Source organism: Erithacus rubecula, assembly GCF_903797595.1.
Source record: "Erithacus rubecula genome assembly, contig: scaffold_973_arrow_ctg1, whole genome shotgun sequence".
Lineage (NCBI taxonomy): Eukaryota > Metazoa > Chordata > Aves > Passeriformes > Muscicapidae > Erithacus > Erithacus rubecula.
The window spans coordinates 11,626-31,951 of record NW_027635358.1 but is presented as its reverse complement, the minus strand read 5'-3'; the positions used below and the strand labels follow the sequence as shown (position 1 = coordinate 31,951).

Genomic DNA, 20,326 nt, shown 5'->3' with positions numbered 1-20,326 from the left:
TGCTCCCCGCCCCATCTACCAGCTCAGGAGAACACTTGTCCTGAGGGCAACTTGTATTATTTTGAAAACTTAGGCCAAGAAGGAGTTATGTACCTCAGCCTTTTCCTTATCTTTGGTAAACATATTCCACCCCTCCTTCCCTCCTCCAGTAAGGAATCAAGGTTCTCCTTTTCCCTCCTTTTGCCATTAATGTATGGATAAAACAATTTTTGTTATCCTACACAGAACTGCCAGCTTAAGTCCTAATTGAGCTTTCACCTCATTTTCTTTCTTCATGACCTGACAGCATCCTTAAACACTTCTTGACTTTCTTGCCCCTTTGTCTAAAGTTGATGCACCTTCCTTTTTTCCTGAGTTCCTGAAAAAAGCTCCATGTCCAGCCAGGCCAGTTGTTTTCCTCACTGACTCATCTTCTGGGACACTGGTACAGGCTGCTTCTGCTTCTTTTAGATTAATTTTTTTAAGAATATCCATCCTTTTTGGAATCCTTTGTTTTAAGCACTGCTTCCCTCAAAAACAATCAGTACCTGATTTGTACACCCCAAATCTGCATCCTGAATTGGTTGAAGTCTACTCTCTGTAACTCAAGTGTTAGAAAGTTTGTTGATGGCCCACCTTCTTTCACAGGATGTTTAAAATCTTAATTATTTCATGATAACTATATCCAAATAGACTCTGATCACCACATCATCCACCAGCCCTTCTCTGTTTGTGAACAGAAGGACACAGAGCTTTCCTTGGAAGTGGAAAGAGAAGGAAACCTCCCCAGAGTGCAGCCTGGAAGGTTCAGCCTGCAGGTGAGGAAACAGCAAAGTCCCTGCCAGGGCAGAATGTTGGTGGCCCAGGTGTCCCAGCTGAGGCTGGGCCATGCCATGGCTCTGTGTGCCAGGAGCCGGCAGCGCTGGGTGCAGGGAGCCCAGGGAGGGCACAGCAATGCTGGGCTGAGAAATGCTGGGGGGCACAGCGAGATGGGCGTGTGCAGCCGCCAGGGCAGAGGAGCAGCACGCACAGGGGCACAGGCTGCAGGAGAGATGGCCAAGGGCTGGGCAGGGCTGGCAGGGCCAGAGGCACCCAGGCCTTTGTGCCCTGGGCTGGGCAGCGCCTCTGCAGCCCCACAGGAGGAACTTTCCTTGCAGGGGCTGCACTTTGCTGCTGCCTCGGCCCTCCCTGAGCAGGCTGGCAGGGCTTGCAGTCCTTGCTGCCCCTCCCATCCCAGTGCCCCAGGAACAGCCCCGAGCCACCCGTGAGGGACAGGCCCTGCTGAGCCAGGCCTGGGCTCAGCCCTTGACCTTTCTGCTGCCTCCAACAAATCCAGGCCTTGCTCAGCATTGCAGTTTCTGCTCACAGCCTTTGGCTCCTGCAATGCTGCCCTCAAGGATCTGCTCTCACCAGTCCCTGGGGAGCCTTTGGCAGTCCCTGCCCTCAGTGGGGCCACTGATGCTCCAAGGGACTTGGAGTTTTGCTTCTGCCTCCTTGAGCAGCTTCTTCAACCTTCTCTCAGTGCCTGGGGCTCCTGGACTCAGCCCCAAATCTGTCCTGTTACAAATATGATTCCTGCTAATTAAATTGTAATTATATTAGCAAAATTGTTGCTTTGTATCAATAGAAAAATTGTACCAAAAAAAAAAAAAATTACTTAATCGTTCCAAAGCATAAAAGATAAAGGAAGGTTAAGCAAAGCAGATGGTATCATTCTCCAGATTTTCAGTGGGAGTGGAGCATCTAGAAATAAAACTTTTCACCTTGAATTGAGCCAAATTGGGATGATTCCAAGCATTAGACACTTGGCTTGTTATGGGAACATTGGCTTAATTATATAACTCTAAGCTCAGTGCGCCTGCTCTATCTGAAAGACCATACAGTGAACCCTGAGGAAGACCCAGAGCCTTCACCAGAAACAAGATCCCCGAAGGGAGGAGAGACCCCCAACCATTGTTGAAGCATGAGCAACACAACATAGTGATGGAGATTTTAGGAATAGGATCTAGGAGGAGATTTCCAGAACATTCTGTATTAATATGTATTAGTAATCTATATAAATGAGATTTTAGCTTGATTCAGTTGGCATGGTGTGAGAGGAAGGGCCCTCCCCATACCCCTGGTTGGTTTAGTTTATGCTTTATTTGAACCCAATCTCAATTACACTAAAATACTCACTGCCAAATTTTGTATTTATTTAAATATACATAACAAATATACTTTGTTTGAATTTGTTTATATACAATTACTGCTATTATTAATAAATTACTGCTAAATTTATATTTGTTGTTTGATTAACTGAACAATCGAAGACTCCATTCATAACAATTTTGGGGATCATTAAAATACAGAAAAATTCCAGCAGCTCTTTGTATTTCTTCAATTGTCTTCAAGTCTCCAGGGCTTGTGCAGATGCTTGGAGACATTTTGGAGTTTTCCTAAGAAGAATGGTTTGAAAGTGCATCATGACTTTACTTTACTCAAGGGAATGGTTTTCACTTTTTCTGTTCAGAGGCGAAGTGATAGAAGCATTTCCCAAGTGACCTTGATGCAGAATGTCTCCTTAGGAGGTCTGGGCACATTGAAGAATGAGCCCCTTTGCAGGCTGACCCTGTTTGGACAACCTGCTCCTCACCCCCATCATCACCATATCATGATGTCTCCCACCTGGTGCTGACAACCCAAAATATAAAAAACCTCATTCATTTCTCTTTGTAATAAAAATGTTATTTAATTTTAAAATTAAAATTAATTTTCCTTATTTGTAATATTGTTATTCTATATTTTTAGACCAAATTTTTATATTTGTAATAAAAATATTTTATTAGCAACCAAAAAAATTATTGGTCATTGCTTTTATGTAATACAATTTCCTTAATTAATTAAGCTCTATTGGTTATTTATTTCTCCCTTTTTAGGATAATTCATAATGTTTGAGTTATTTTTTTATCTTTTTTATATCTTTTTTTTCCAGACAGGTTCAGGGTGGGCACTTTGGGGTCTAGGGAGACATTTCTGGGGCACATTTGGGGCAGTTTTGGGTCTGGGGGAAGAATTTTGAGGGACAGGAGGACACTTGGGGGCATTGAATGGGCACTAAAAACGAACTTAGAGATCCTGATGGAAAGTCTGTGCTTTGAAGTGGCTCATGGGGGTCTGTAAGGGGGTTCTCCGGGGCGCAGGGGATGATGGGAGTTGTAGGAGTAGGTATAATACAGTTTAATGGGGCCGCAGAGCATCATGGTTATTCCAGGTGCAGCTGCAATGTCTCTTGGAGGAGCGAGGGGCATGATGGGAGATGAAGTCATTGCTTGAATAGCATTCTATGGCACCACAAAGCATGATGGGAGCTGTAGTCCCGGAAGTGATTCTAGTGGAGTGTTTATGGGCTCTAGGTGGGCACTTGGGGGACACTTTTGCCTCTGAATGGCAACTTCAAGTCCTCAGGGAGGAATGTTTACAGTTCAGGAGCACTTGGGGGAGCTTGGAGAGCTCTAACCAGGCTCTTTAGGGCACGGGACACAGCAGAAGTTTTAGGCACGGAACTGTGTTATGAGGTGCTCTGAGCTCACGGGGGATGGCAGGAGATGAATTCCCAGAAATGGCTGTAACGGGCATCTGTAGGCTTGGGAGCATTCAGGGGATTCTGGGGCGTTTTTGGGGGTACCTGAATGGGCGCTGAGGGGACACTTAGGGATCCTTGGAGTTTCTGGAGGACATCTATTGGACATACAGGGGGGATACCGGGGTTCTGTGGAGCACGGGGCATGATGGGTATTGTAGTCCTGGCTCCAATGGGGCTCCATGGTGCTGCAAGGCATGCTGGGAGTTAGAGGCAGAAAGGAAAAATGGCGCCAACTCCAGGCACTACCCCTCAGGCCCTGGTCCCTGGCCTGAACCTCTTGGTAGCACCTTGGGCTGACATATACCTCAAGAGGGTGTCTGTTTCCACAGGGGAAAATAAGGTGTTTTAGATTGCTTCAAAAGTAAAACAAAGGGGAGAAAACCCTGTTTGCTGGTGTGAAGGCAGTTCTCCAAGCACAGCAGGTCCCAGGTGAGTCAGGTCAGACAGGATGGGGTTGGGGAATGTGGAGCAAGGTTGTCCACAAAGGCTCAGACCTCAAGGCACAGCTTCTCTCAGCAGGCCAGACATCCTGAGGAGAAACTCTGGATCAATATCAATCACAGAATGCTGCAATCACCTCTGCTTAAAGAGAACAGTAATAAAATCCATCATTTAAAATAGGAATGGATATTTTTAAGAAACACTTTGAAGTGTTTTTCCATAACTATTATAGGAAATATTCCTAATGAACTACACCAGACCAGAGGGAAATCAAGGCAGAGCCATGGTTTCTTAGGAAACCTCTCAAGAACTCCAAGTGAGAATCAAACTCCAAAGTCCCTTAAAGTTTTAATAGGTCCCGGTAAGGGACACAACTGGGAAAGTGTCCCCAAGCCTCAATCAGAGCAGAGAACTGGAGGCAGAGATGACAGGTGGGGACAAAGAGAAGCCAAGTCTTGGTGCCCTGGGGCACAGCAGGGTCTGTGCCACCAAGAGCTGAGAGGAGACACCTTGTCCTGAGCCACTGGGGCCTCCTGGCACAGCCCCAGCAAGGCTGGGCACTGTCACCCCTTGTCCTGCCCTCAGCATCCCCCCACATCCCAGTGGCCTCAGGAATCTGCTGGGACCAGTCCCTGGAGAGCCTTGGTCAGGAATGGCTTTGAAAGGCTCCCTCATGCTCCCAGGGACTGCAGGTTTTTCGAAGGGCTTTGGGTTTTGCTTTTGCCTTGGAGTCTCTGAGAACTTTGCGCAAACATGGCCTCCAGTTACCTTCTTTAATTAGTCTCTTGAGAGACTTTGTCAGTAACAACATTCAATAGAGCTCAATGCCTCTAGGTGCTTCAGTTTTCAAAGGTTCTTTACTTTTTCCTTTCTACACTGACTTTCTGAAAACTGACAACACTCAGACAAAGAGGGGGTTTCAATTTTTTTTTTAAGCAATCCAAAATTTTTAAGGTTCCCCACTGCATACAGGCACAAGGTGCCACCAAGGAAATTCCTCATCCCCAAGGCAGAGCCCTGAAAGCAATGTTTGACACCTTTGCACTCCTTGGTTCCCTGAGGCCTTGCAGTGTCAGAAAGGCTCCTTGGTTCCATGAGGTTCTGGGCTTTCACAGTGTAGATTTGGGTCCATGGGGCCCCACGGTCTCACCATGCTCTTTTTGGTTCCATGAGGCCTTGATCTGTCACAATGGACCCCTGGTTCCATGAGGTTCATTGGTGTCACCATGGTCTCCTTGGTTCCATGAGGCATCACAATGTCACAATGGACCCTTGGTTCCATGAGGTTCCTGCAGCAGGACTTCCCCTATGGCTCAGCAGAGCTCATCTGTTCTGTCCATCAGCTGGGCCATAACTCAGGGCATCTTCCCCCCTCTCAGGAGTTGCTGAGATAACCCAGGCTGGACATCAGTCTTGTCCTGAATTCTCTTTGGTGCCAGGCAGGTGGAATTCCCAGCTGACCATGAGCATCTTGCTCTGAGAGCAGCTGAAGGGAGATAAACCTTGAATTCGTGAGTGACACACATTTCACTTTACAAACTATTAAAGCCACACAAAATTTTTACAGAGCAGAAGTCTTCTGCATAGTCCCTGCAAACGGGCAGGGCTTCTCTCCCAGTTCTGGATGCATCTTGGTGGTTTCTTTTCTGGAAGCTGAGTGAAAGGGCTCCATGTGCACTCCCTCATCAATTTGGTGCTAAGTTACATTGACTCCTGATCTCTGCTATTTCTTCACTAGCTGCAATAAAGGTAAGTTTAATGTGCACTGTGTTTGCATCTACCTGCACTTATTTTGTTTGTCCTGTACAGTAAGTAGTCAATTTAAAGATTCTTGTCTGTTTATGTTGAATCCATTCAGTAAATAATTCATTTTAGAATAGACCTAATCCACCATGGTAAAGAACTTGTGCGAAAGAGCAATTTGGGCAGCAGGCTACCTGAAACAGAGTTACTGCCAGAAACCTGAGCATAGGGCAGGACTTGTCTAAGCTTTCATTCCATTTGTAACGTATTTCATTTAAGAACAAAATGAGAGAAATCCTTTCTTTTCCACATTTATTCCTTTCCTGTTTATACACTGATATCAGCAATCTCCAGTTGACATTGATCCCCAGCACCTCCTAATGCAGTCTGAATAGATATGAAAATCAAGACACTTTATGGCTGACCATCAATCACACTTTGTCCTTACCCCCACCCCACCATTTCCCTTATCCAACCCCTGACACTCAGAGCAGCCTTGTGCAAATCTGAACTTCCTCCACTCCAGTCTGTGCCTGCATCTTTCAGCTCCATGGCACCAACTCCCACCTGCTTTCCTTGGAGAATGAAGTGCTCAAGACACAGAAGAATGTTCATTTATTGTGAGCAAACAAACCAAGGGAAGGCACAGCTCCATAAAAAACAAAAATCATTCCTCTCTGAATATTACATCCCCTTTCCACAGCAGACAGTCTCAGAGCAATGGAAAACATATCCTGTGCCCAGCACAGATCCCAGGATGCCCCAAACCCTCCCAGCCCCGATTCTGCCCAGATTTGCTCTTTGCCCACGAGTCCCACACTGAAGTCACGAGCTGCCTCCAATGCCCAGAGGAAGGAAAAGAGAGAAAGTGGCTGCAGAGCTCTCTTGTGCACAGCTACAGTTGCACTAATGCCGATATTCTGGGCTCACGATACCTTGATCCAACACGCTCTACTGCATCTGTTCCCTGGGTAGAAATCTGGGTGTGAGGCCAGGCCCAAGGAGTGCTGGGGAATGGAGCCACATCCAGGGGTGTCCCCAGAGCTCAGGATTTGGGCCAGGGCAGTTCAATCTCTTTCTTGCTGATCTGGATGAGGCCATCGAGGGCACCCTCAGTCAGATGCCAGGTGAGCCCAGGCTGGCTGGGAGCGTGGCTGTGCTGCAGGGCAGGAAGCTCTGCAGAGGGATCTGCACAGGCTGGAGCCGTGGGCCCAGGACAATGGGATGAGGCTCCCCAAGGCCAAGGGCTGGCTCCTGCCCTGGGCTCACAGCCACCCCAAATCCCTGACTGTGCCCTGCCCCTGATCCCCACAGCCTGTCCTGTTTCCTTCATCCCTGCAGTGCCAGGCACTTTCTGGGACAGGGGAGCTTTGCTCTGGGGATGGAGGGAGGTGCAAGGACCACCCCTGCAGTGGGAACCACAACTCATCAGGTTTGTGTTCTTTGGGGGTCAGGAACTGGTGAGACTCAGAAGCATAGATAGGTTTCTCTTCATGGCCAACAAAAACAAATATAACAACGATATAATTCCATAAACATCACAATTTCTCCTCAGCTCTGTGCAATGTCAAAGCAGTATCTGATGTGTCCAATGTGGGAGGATAGTTTGTAGGGATAGTACAGAAGGCAATCTTTCCCGATGAATTACAGCCGTACTGATTGCTGGGAAATGAAAACAGCCTTGCCTGCATAATGAGGATGGGTATTCTAAAAGTGTGGGCTAACTAGTGAAGGATAAGTTACAGATGCAGTTAGAGCTTGAGACCCAGAGTCTGCTGCAGTTTGGGATGGAGTCTGCAGGCTGTGCTGTGAGGGGGAAGTTGTTGTGTAAGGGTCAGACAAGGTAAGATGCTGTGTGAGGGACATACAGGGTTAGGTGTCCGCCTAGGGGACAGGTTGGGGTCAACCTGTCTTGCAGAAGGAAATTTAGAGAGAGGAGAGAAAAAGTCAGTGCTGTGTGGAGCTCCACATGAGGAAAGGGTCAGAGTTGGCTGAAAGAAATAATGAGAAGTATTTAATAAAGTGTTGATGCTTGGTTAGCAACCAATGGACATGGCTCAGCTGAGGCCTTATTAGCAGGCCATGAAAATGGCTTCTCTGAGGGTTCAGTGCAACAATCTAGCTGCTAAACTGCACGTATTAAAAAGGTCAGGCTATAGCAGCCTATTCATAAAATTGATACTACTGCAGCTAGAAGAGAGAAGGAAGAGATGGATAGTTTGTTGCTATATAGAGGATAGGTGCAGTAGGTTTGCTGCTAAAAAGCACGTATACAGACTTAGCTAAAAAAGTAGAAGGGGTGGTCTTCTCATCCTTGCAAGAGCCGATAGTAGGAGAAGTATATGTACCTAAAACAAATGAAAGTATGCCAAATATGCATTAGTCATTATATTTTGGATTATAAATGTAGATGGTGCCTTCAATAAATTGAACTATGCTTTATCAATCACACTGATTGGTTGCATATTTCCCTCGCCGAAGCTTCTCCACAAGTGACATCCAGAACAGGGACCTTGAAGCTCTGCCACTCTGCACTGACCCACCGCCGGAGGTAAGCGAGCTGGCAAGCACCAAGTAGCAGCGCTTGGAGGGCAAGGATCTCTGTATGCTGGCGTACGAATGGATCCCGTGCCTGAGCCGCTCCCGGTAAAGGAAGCTCGCCGTCCCGGTTACACCGCCGATCAAAGGCTGCAATGCGCGCACGTTAGCAGGCAATTGGATTTGATTGCTGGACTTCCCCTTTCGTTCTTTTGTAAAAAGGGAGGGATATGGATAAGCAAGCGTCATATTATTTATTTAAATGCTTTTTAGAAAAGCGAAAGGTAGAACTTGATCTTAATAAAAATTTGCCCAAGGTGTTAGACTATGCTAAAGAACAGGGCTTTCTTACCAACCCAGATGACTTTTTCAAAATTGAGGAGTGGCAAAATCTAGGAGATTGTTTGTATAGAGCAGTTATTGATAAGGATAAGGTAGCAAAACAGTTGTCTCAACCCTAGTGCGTCATAATTGCTTAGAGGCATATAAGGCAGAGAAAAATATTGCTGCTGTTGCCTCTATGCACTTGAATGGCAAACCGTCCACTATGCTGTCCATCACAGGACAAAATAAACCCCCTGCTGCACAGCCAGGGATGTATATTTTTGGAGGAGACAATCTTCCTCAAGCACTGACTACACAGCAAGTTTTATTACCTCCTAAGTCTGCCTCTGAAACAGTGCCCTCTGCCCCCCCCCCCGCCCCCTCCCCGCTGCTATCACAGCAGGAGGAGCTGCCCTCAAAGGAGACAGCTGAGTTAAAAAAGGAAGCGGCACATTACCATGATAATAAGGTGCCAAAAGGCAGAGCTAAAATCAAGGGTAAAATGGAATGGGGTGAGATTATGAAGGAAGCAATAGCAACTGGAGAAAGGGATTATGTGGCAAAATTACAGGAGCCACGTGTAACACAGCAAGCATTTCCAGTTACCCCTACTGGGGAAAATAGAATGGAAACATCAATAACTCCTTTAGATTGGACATTGTTATTGCAGCTTTGTAGTACAGTTAATGAAGCTGGCATGCATGGGGAACCAACAAAGCAAGTGTTTAATTATATTTGGGGATCAGGGTTATTGTTGCAAGAGGATATAAAAAATATTTTCAAATTATGACAAGCTCACAATTTATGTTACGACAGGCTCACTTCCAAGGTCTTTGTCAACATACTGCACTTATTCGGAGAGCACAGGATGATCCGCTTCACGGGATCACATTAGAGCAGTTGGGGATTGGTCGATTTGCCACACCTGAGAGTCAAGCTCTGTTGGGACGAGATGTAGTAAAAGAGGCAATGCGGTTATCTCGTGTTGAATATGATAAGGCTAGAACAGAACGAGGGGAATTACCATCTTATATGAACATTAAACAAGATCCACAGGAACCTTTTTCTAGTTTTGTTGACAAAATTACTGCAGCAACAGAAAGATCAGGGGTACCTCTGTTTATGCAAGGAGCTCAACTTAAACAGTGTGTTACTCAAAATAGCAATTCTCGGGTAAAATCAGTGATAGCTACTTCACCCAGCAATTGGGAAATAGTAGAGCTTTTAGAACGTATGATAAAATTCCTCAGGGAATTCAGGCTATGTTAGTTGAAGCTGTAAATATTTTGACATTAACCTTAAAAGAGGGGCAGTCTCAGATTCAAGCCTTTGCTGCTGCACTGGCACCACTAAAATCGCCTGACTCCCAGAGTGCTGGCAAGACTTGTTCAACCAGCAATTGCTTTAGATGTGGTCAGTCTGGCCATATATGCCAAGAGTGTTGGATTACAAATATGTGGTGTCGAAACTGTCAGCTCGACTCTCATTCCACTGAAGCCTGCAGACAGAAGACATAAAACAGATGGACGAGCGTAAGGGGATGTGGCACCAGGACACCAACTGTGGCCCAAACCTCCCAAGCATTCCAGGTGGCCCCTCCCTACTCCCAGCCGGCGAACTCTGGCCAGCCACAAGAGGCAGCCTCGGCTTGGACTTGGCAGCCACAATAGACATTGTATTAAGGGATACAAAGCTGGTAAAAATCCCTACTGGAGTGTGTGGACTCTTAATGTTAAATGGACAACCTTATGGGGCTTTGTTGTTAGGTAGATCCTCAACCACCTTACAGGGTTTGACTGTGGAACCTGGAGTTATCAATGCAGACTATACAGGAGAAATCATGATTATGGTTCATACACGTTTTCCTCCTATTAGTATCCCTGCAGGAAGCCGTATAGCTCAACTGGTCCCACAGCAGCAACTGGTCAAGGAGGCACAAGACCCTGTGCGAGGAGCCGGTGAATTTGGATCTACAGGAGGCTTGGTACTACTGACCCTCACAATGGAACAACATCCGGTAGTGGAAATTATTTCACGGCATGGCTCTCAAGAAAAACAGCTTTGAGCCTTATTGGACACTGGTGCAGACATTACTATTATTGCCTGGCGTCAGTGGCCATCTAACTGGCCTCTACAAAACCGCTTGGAGGCAGTTGATGGGGTCGGTGGAGCAGGACGGGTCCAGAAAAGTTGTGAACAAGTGTCCATTGCTATTGAACAAAATGCAGTATCAACTCCGTACTGGAGTACAGGCATTAATCGGGCGAGATGTGCTTGCTCAAATGGGACTGGTGCTATACATGGACAATGGCCCTTTTTAACGGCAGCCACTACTTTGACTTCCCAACTGAGCAGTGGCCGCTAAAAAGGGAAAGTCTTGAGGAAGGCCACCTTTTAGTACAAAAACAACCACAGCAGCGATTGATGGCAACACCACACAAACCCCGTCTGAAGATAGCTCCACACATCAAGAGAGAGAACTATCTGAGGGACTATCTAGCAGTACAGCTGCTGGTTCTCCAACTCCAGAGCCTTCTAAGGAAGAGGATTGAGTGGACAATCCTTTTTGATTTAGAGACACTTGCTCATCAGGAACCCTGAAAGGTTTGTGACCATACTGGACTTGGGAGAAGATGGTCTTTAAGCTGTGTTAAGGGATGTGGGAGTGGTGCTTGGGTGTAAATCTGTTGTGGAGGGTGTAAACAAAAACTTTGGGTACATCAATCATAGTTGTGGCAACCTGTATGCAGGCCATGTTTGTGGGTCCTCAATAGTAGTAGCTGGCAGCGAGACGTTCAAAACGACACTGAGAATTACTCACAAGGAGCTGCTGAACTTGTTTTCGATAATCGGGAAAACAGATATATCGACTGTTAGTACGTTGCTGTCTTCTGCAGGCTATCAAACAGATTAAGTGCTACCTTGCTACAGTAGCACTCAGGGTCATCTGTTCTCGAGATATAGGCATTTTACGACACTGTATTATAAGAGAGGAGGAGTGGGATGTTGCTGTTAAGAGGCTCCGACAACCTAATCTTGAGAGTAATAATTCTTAGCATCCTCCCAATACAGGCATGGGTACCAGTACAGGCCCCAGCACAACCTAAAACTAATATGTGGGTTACTTTGGCAAACAAAACTGGGCAAGATGCCATCTGCCTGTCCTTAGCATCACCAGGCAATCCTTTTTCCACCTATTTAATTGGCATACCTCTTGACACCTGGCCATGCCCCAGGGACATTCCAACCTGCAACACTACGGGTCCAAAAAATAATGTTGATTCTTGGGATCAATGGGTGCCTTACTTGGGGCATGCAACATTAGAACCCCAGGAGTTGGAATTACTTGGGTCCATTGGAGCCGATGCCTGTGTGATCTTTAATTACTCTGGTAAGTCCTTACGACGACCAGGATTTAATTACACAGTGTTGGTAAATGCAACTCTCCCAGTATATCGGAACGCCTCACAGTGGTGTAATTATACCTCTTGCCAACATTTCAGTATCTGCAAATACACCTATTGCCCTACCTTCAGGAACATTTTTGATTTGTGGAGATAGAGCTTGGCCAGATATACCATCCAGATTAAGAGGTGATGCATATACATTAGGAAGGCTTACTTTGCTTACACCCAATACATCAATGATCATACAGGCCCATCGGAAACACCTTCCCACCAAAAGATTACCCATGCCTTTAAGCCTGACTGTCAGGATAATGTACAATTCTGGTGCACAGGAAAAATTGTTGCAGCATCTCTTTTTACTCCAGGCATAGCTAGTGCATGAGCTTTGGGCCAGCTTAATAAGCTTGGCTGCTGGCTAGCAAAACAGACCAATGCAACCTCTACAGGTCTTTCACAACTATTAACTGATGTTGATTTTGTTAGACATGCTACCTTAATAAACCAAGCAGCAATAGATTTTTTGCTTTTAACACAGGGCCATGGTTGTGAGGACTTTGAAGGGATGTGCTGTATGAACCTTTCTGACCATTCAGTCTCTATTCATGCACAGCTGAGCAGGCTGCAAGAGCTTACCAATTATTTGCAGAAAAACATTGGGTTATGATTGGCTGATTGGTTGAAGTCCTTACATTTGGGGCCGTGGTTAACTTCATTGCTTCAGCAATTTATTATAGTGGCAATAATTTTGGTGGTAGCCCTTTTGTTTATTCTTTGCATTTTACAATGTTTGCAGCGTAGTATGGAACGCATAGCAGAATCAGCTATGAACCGAGCTTTTATCGCACAAAATGAAAAAATAGGAATTCTTTAAGCAAGGAACAGACATGGCTCAGCTAAGGCCTTATTAGCAGGCCATGAAAATGGCTCGTCTGAGGATTCAGGGCAAGAATCTAGCTGCTAAACTGCATGTATTAGCAAGGTCAGGCTATAGCAACCTATTCATAAAATTGATACTACTGCAGCTAGAGGATATGAGAGAAGGAAGAGATGGTTAGTTTGTTGCTATATAGAGGATAGATGCAGTAGGTTTGCTGCTAAAAAGCACGCATACAAACGTAGCTGAAAAAGTAGAAGGGGTCGTCATATCATGCTTGCAAGAGCCAAGAGTAGAAGAGGCGTATGTTCCTGAAACAAATGAAAGTATGCTAAATATGCTTAAGTCATTGTATTTTGGATTCTAAATATAGATGGTGCCTTCAATAAATCAAACTATGCTTTATCAGTCACACTGATTGGTTGCATATTTCCCTCTCTGCAGTTCCTCCACATTATACCAGTTCAAACAAAAGCTATCTTCATCTTTGAAAACAGAGGTTTTTCTTCTTCTCTTTGCTGGGGGGCAGCAGGAATCTTCATCTCTCCTTTTTATTCAAACTTATGGGAACACAACTCTTTCCACATCTGCTCATTTCAGCACAAATGCCTCTGCTCATACCTGCAATTAAACCTGTAATCTCTATGTGCTATAGGGAAATGAGTCTCTTCTCCATAGCTTAAAAAAAGAGAAATTTCAGTCCATGACTCTCCTCTTTCCCTCATCTGGGGCCTGACTCTTCCCTTTGTCTGAGCTTGGTGTTTTCATACTATTTCTGTGCATATCTTCATCTTGGTCCTTTTCTTTCACTCAGGACAAAGAACAAAGTGTCTGCAAGTCTCATTCTGGGCAGTGAAAGAGTTAATATCTCGCTCAGGCAGTGGCTGGAGCAGTTGGGATGGAGCATTTCAGACCAGGAGGGCCCGGCCGCCCGGAGCTGCTCTCCTGGTGGGAAAAAAGACCCTGCGGACCAGGGCAGGGCAGGGTTTGAATGTTGGCTCGATGTTCTGCTGAGCCATGGGCTCCTTGGTTGTGCCAGGGGAAATCTAAGGTCTTGGCAGTGGTGTGGCCCTTGCCCCCCCCCTCCCCACCCCGTTTCTATTGGGGGCTCTGCTGAAAAAGGGGGCCCAGAGTCAGAGCCCGGCCCTGGCCCAGCCCCGGCCAGGCCTGTGGGCTGCGTGGAGGGGCCTGGGCTGGTGTTACCTGTACTGAGGCCAGAAGCAAAAGAGAACTTTATCAGCATTTATTCACCTTTACATGTGTGTTTCACAAAGAACCTTTCTCATTGGTGTGATGTGGGAATCCTTAAAATCAGAAGGTTGTGGGAAAGCTGAAAAAAACCAAGCCTCAGAGACAATAGAACTGCAATTAGAGCTAAGCAGAAAGCATAAGGCATGTCAGCAGAAAAGTTATGTGAGATGTAGAAAGCAAGGACAAATACAGCAATGGTCTGTGTATTAAGGCTTGGCTAGAATAACTCTCTAAGCTGCAGAAAAGTATATCTAGCAAGATATTAGGAAGGTCTTAGCTTAATAATGGAGCTCTGTGCATTGTATTTTAAGACTTACAAGTAGGTATTGTATTCAAAAGAAGCAAGTATTGTTTTAACCAAAAGTATATGCATTTATAGTGGTTGGATGAAACTATTGTCATCATGCTTTTGCTTTTTGTGATTGGTCAAAAAACTTTCAAAGTGCATTGTAACATCACTATTCTCTAGCTGTTGCTGAGAGCATGAGCTGCTGGCATCTTCCTGCTGTTCCAACCTTGTATAATGACACTGATGCTTGGGAGGAAAGAAAAAATAATAAAGCAGCTTGAGAGACATTCCACAGCAATCTTGTCCTGTTCGTGATTCTGTGCATAAACCCTTGGCCTGCGTTAGTGTAACAGTGTTTCAACATTAAAAATCAGAGACCAATTGGTCCTTGTCAGGTCCATAGGAGGCTGCCCAGGTCCTGGTGGAGAAAAATTTCAGGGAATCTTCACAAACCATCACAGCAGCCTTGAAGTAACAGGGTGCTTGGGTGAGAGATGGTCTGATGGATTTGAACACATAGAAAGGATCCCAGCCAATGCATTGAACCCTAAGTGTAGATGCATCATTGGCCAGGGAAATGGTTGTGTTAAGACCCCAACCAATCACATGTGTTTATCTGGGACATTCAAACCCTCAATTGAGAAGAGTCCCAAACAATAAAGAAAGCTTCTGTCATACAGATCACTGAGGATTCGTGTGATCTCTCCCACCACAACCTGAATAGTGTAATAGGTGTGGTCAGTTGGAGTGTTCAGTTAGGTGGTCAGTGGGATGTGGTCAGTGGGGGTGGTCAGTGGGGATGTGGTCAGTGGTTTGGTCACTGAGATGTTGTCTGTGGGTTTGGTCAGTGAGTGGGGTCAGTGGGCCATGGTCATTGCAGTGGTCACTGAGGTGTGGTTGGTGGGTGTTGCCAGTAAGTGTGGTCATTAAGGAAGGGAGTGAAGTGTGGTCAGTGGTTGTGCTCATTGGAATGGGAAGTGAGTATGGCCAATAGGTGTGGTCAGTGTAAGTGGCTGGTGAGGTGTGGCCAGTGGCTGTGGTCATCGGGTGTGGTCAGTGGTTGTGGTCAATGGGTGTGTGGTCAGTTGGGTGGTCATTGGGGTGTGGTCAGTGGATGGGCTGAGTGGATGTGTTCAGTGGGTGTGCTCAGTGGAGGTATGGTCAAATGGGTAACGGGTGAGGATTTTCAGTTGGGTGATCAGGGGATGTGGTCATTGGTGTAGTCAGTGGGTGTGAGCAGTGGGTGTGGTTGGTGGGTTTGGTCAGTGAGGGATGGTCACTTGGTGTGGTCTTTGTGGGCAGTGGAGGTGATCAGTGGGGGTGTGATCAGTGGGTGAGGTCAGTGGGGGTGTGGTCACTTGGGTGGTCATTGCATTGTGGTCAGTGGGGTGACCATTGGGTGTGGTCAGTGGGGTGGTCAGTAGGTGTGATCAGTGTTTGGCGCCAGTGGGCAGTGGTCCTTGTGGTGGTCAGTGGGGTGTGATTAGTAGGTGTGGTGAGTGAGGTATGGTCTATTGAGTGGTCAGTGGGTGTGTTCAGTGGGATGTGGGCCTCAGTGTCTGGCCAGCAGGTGTGGTCAATGATGGGGGTGATTGGGCATTGGAATGGGCTGCCCAGAGCGTTGAGTGAGTCACTGTACCTGGAGATGTTTCAGGATAGATCAGATGTGGCACTGAGTGCCATGGTCTGGGTGACAAGGTGCTGTTGGGTCACAGATTGGACTTGATGCTCTCCAAGGTCTTTTCCAGCCTGGGTGATTCTGTGATGATTGTAACACTTCAGGGCCATGGGGAAGCAAGGGGCCATTGTGACACTGCAGGGCCTTGTGGAACCATGCAGAGCATTGTGGCAGGGCAGGACCTCATGTAATGATGGGGCCACTGTGACACTGCAGGGCCCCATGGAACCAAGGGGCCAGTGCTGCTCCTCAGGGACTCCTGGAATGAAGGAAACATGTCTGACACCATGATGCCCCTTGGGACAAAGAAGCCATTGTGATACTGTGGGACCAGGGATAGCATTGCTGCACTGTGAGACCTCATGGAACCAAGGATCAATTGTGACACTGCAGGGCCTTGGGGGATCAAGGTGCCATTGTGACACCGTGGGGCCCAAGGATCCAAGGAACTTTGTGACACAAAGGAGTCCCAGGGAACCAAAGGGATATTGTGACACAGGGAAGCCTCATGGAATCATGGAGACCACTGTGACACTGCAGGGCCTCATGGAACTGTGGAGACACCAGGCTGGCTGGGAGATTTCATCTGCTGCTAGGTAGGAGGGCTCTGAACAGAGACCTGGACAGGCTGGTTCCAGAGCCCTAATCCAACAAGGTGAAGTTTAACAAGTGCCAGGCCCTGTACTTTGGCCACAACAACCCCTGCAGTGCTACAGGCTGGGAACAGAGTGGCAGGTCAGTGACCAGGCAGAAAGAGACCTGGGGGCACTGATGGACAGCAGGCTGGACATAAGCCAGCAGTGTGCCCAGGAGGCAAAGAAGGCCAAAGGCTCCTGGCCTGGATCAAGAATGATGTGACCAGCAGAACCAGGGAAGTGATTCTTCCCCTGTACTCAGCACTGGTTGTTCATCACTGAGAGTGCTGTGTCCAGTTCTAGGCCCCCAATTAAGGAAGGACATGGAGGGGCTGGAGCATGTCCAGAGAAGGGCAACAAGGCTGGTGAGAGGTCTGGAACACAAGTCCTGTGAGGAGTGGCTGAGGGAGCTGGGGTTGTTTATCTTGAAGAAGAGGAGGCTGATTGAGACAAGGTCGTGTCAGGGCACAGGTTGGACTTGATGATTTCCAAGGTCTTTTCCAGCCTGGCTGATTCTGTCATTCTCTGAATCCATCCACGGAGCAGTTGCAGGATAAGCCCTGGGCCTCCTCTTCAGAAGCTCCAGCAGACCAGGTCCCTCAGCTTCTTCACACAGCTCCAAAGCCCATCCTGTCAGTCCTGCAGAGCCTCTCCAGCCCCTCCTCATTGCCCAGAAGAGGGATCCTCACACCCAGACGCAGCAGCCCAGATGTGCCCCCCTGGCCTGTGGTGCCTGTGGCAAAGGAGCAGCACGAGGCACTGCAGGACCCTGCAGACAATTCCTAAAGCACTTGTAGGATGATCCTCCTTCCAAGGGACATTGTCCTGGCTCCAGCTCAGGAACTGAAATGGGTAGTGGGGCCAGAGAAGAAAGGGCAAACAGGATTGGGCTTTTCATAGGGGAGGGACAGGGTCAGGCAATAGGAAGAAATTGGTACCACAAAGAGAAAAAAAGGAAAAGGTGAAGCAAAGGAAATGCTCAGGGCAGGTTGGGTGTGGCTGCCAGGCAGCCCTGGCTCTGAGCAACCATGTCTGCAGTGGGACATGAAATTCACAGCTCATGGGAACAAACTTTGTGGCTGACTGTAGAGGCCACAATAAACCTGAGTGGTTTCCCTAGTGTCCCCCAGCCCTTGCTGGCCCCAGGGGCTGATGGCATTTGTGCTCACTCAGCTCCATCTCCCCACAGCAGCACCATGGGGGTGCTGACGCCTGCTCTGTGCAGTGCAAACAGGGGCTCCTGAGCCAGTGCTGCCGTGTCTGTGCCTGCAAGGATGCAGCACCTGTGTGAGCTGGGGGAGAGGCCAGGGCTGCAGAGGGGGGATGTTGTTGGCAGGTGCATGAGGACGCTCTGGGACGCTGCCCTGGGCTGTTCAGCGCAGTGGGGATGGATCAGCCCCTGCTCTGCTGCTCCTTGCCAGGGGTTTCCCCCTTGCAGGGACCTTGCAGAGCACCAGCCATGCTGTTTGCCCCCAGCCTGCCCACAGACAGTCTGGGGCTGCTCATCGGGGTTTTCTCTGCTCAGCACTGGCCTGGCCAAGTGTTGTGGAGAGAGCCTGGCCAAGGAGCCTGGAGCCCCCAGGCCCTGCCCTGAGGCATCAGCACTGCCCCAGCAGTGCCCATGGCCTGTCCCTGCTGCAGCCCCGGCACTGCCACCCCCAGGGCTGTGCCTGGCCCCGGGAGCACTCAGGCCCTGCAACAACATGAGGGGCAGGAGGGCCACGGGGCAGTGGCACGGGAGCAGCACTGGCAACACCAAGTGCTGCTGGGCACAGCTGCTGTGCCAGCACTGATCTGCCTCAGCTCTGCACACAGACATTGCTACTGCAGCTCCAGAGAAGGGAACAGAAGGGGTATGTCTGGATTAATCTTTGCTAGCACATCTTTTTTTTTCATTGAAAGCCTCTGAGAGCACAGTTCCTTATTGAAACAGTCTGTGGATCTCAGTTTATTTGAAGCGAAACAGAAAGAGAAATGGCACAAAAAATGACCTTTATTCGTGGACAATATTTAAAAACTAAAATGACAAATGAAAAAAAAAAAAAAAAGAGCCTGAATCCAACCATTAAAGTGCTATCACAATTTACTTTTTTGCAAGTGATTTTCAGAATTTGGCAACCAAGTTAATGCTTCTGAAATCGTTTCATGATCAGTCTACACACTGCAGCCTTGAGCTCCTGGTTCCTCAGGCTGTAGATGAGGGGGTTCAGGGCTGGAAGCACCACCGAGTACAGAACTGACAGTGCCAGATCCAGTGAGGGGGAGGAGATGGAGGAGGGCTTCAGGTGTGCAAATGTGCCAGTGCTGAGGAACAGGGAGACCACGGCCAGGTGAGGGAGGCAGGTGGAAAAGGCTTTGTGCCGTCCCTGCTCAGAGGGGATCCTCAGCACAGCCCTGAAGATCTGCACATAGGAGAAAACAATGAACATAAAACAACCAAATGATAAACAGGCACTAACAGCAAGAAGCCCAAGTTCCCTGAAGTGGGAGTGTGCGCAGGAGAGCTTGAGGATGTGTGGGATTTCACAGAAGAACTGGCCCAGGGCATTGCCATGGCACAGGGGCAGGGAAAATGTATTGGCTGTGTGCAGCAGAGCATTGAGAAAGCCACTGGCCCAGGCAGCTGCTGCCATGTGGGCACAAGCTCTGCTGCCCAGGAGGGTCCCGTAGTGCAGGGGTTTGCAGATGGACACGTAGCGGTCGTAGCTCATGATGGTCAGGAGGGAAAGCTCTGATGAAATGAAGAACATAAACAGAAATACCTGAGCAGCACATCCTGCATAGGAGATGTTCCTGGTGTCCCAGAGGGAATTGTGCATGGCTTTGGGCACAGTGGTGCAGATGCAGCCCAGGTCAGTGAGGGCCAGGTTGAGCAGGAAGAAGAACATGGGGGTGTGCAGGTGGTGGCCGCAGGCTACGGCGCTGATGATGAGGCCGTTGGCCAGGAGGGCAGCCAGGGAGATGCCCAGGAAGAGGCAGAAGTGCAGGAGCTGCAGCTGCATCGTGTCTGCCAGTGCCAGCAGGAGGAAGTGGCTGATGGAGCTGCTGTTGGACATTTGTTGTGTCTTGCCATAATGATCTGTAAGAAAAGCAATAATGGAATAGTTTGGTTTGTAGGGGACTTTAAATATCCCAGCCCAGCTTGGGACCCCTTTCCCCCCACTGCCTGCCCAGGTCTCTGCTGCCTGAAGCTGTCCCTGCCATCAGCTGCTTCCCTGTGCCCAGGGCTTGTCCCTACTAGTGCTGCCAGAACCCAGCCCAGCCCTGGGGGCTCAGCTCTGCCCTGCGGACCCCTCCCAGCACAGGGCACTGCCCAGGGTCATCTCTGCCCTTGCAGTCTCTATTGACAACATCACAGCAGCCCTGAGGTGGCTGGAAAAGACACACAGATGCTGCCTATAAGGGACCCTGTGATGATATCTCTCACTGACTACTTTATTGAGATTTGAGAGAATTTTTAAAAATTTTTCTCCTTCTGAACTGAGAGATGAATATCAGTGTGCAATTTCCCATCCAGGCAACCGAGAGCAGTAGATGAAATA

General features: G+C 48.0%; 1 protein-coding gene across 1 annotated transcript; it reads right to left on the bottom strand.

Annotated features, from left to right (window-relative positions):
* Window positions 1-18,907: 18,907 nt before the first annotated feature.
* Window positions 18,908-19,840, bottom strand: LOC306816911 (olfactory receptor 14A16-like; the record flags this gene model as incomplete). The annotated part of the gene is made up of 1 exon (XM_079333363.1): window positions 18,908-19,840. The coding sequence occupies one exon, from the start codon at window positions 19,838-19,840 to the stop codon at window positions 18,908-18,910; it is 933 nt and encodes a 310-aa protein (XP_079189489.1).
* Between the last annotated feature and the right edge of the window lie 486 nt (window positions 19,841-20,326).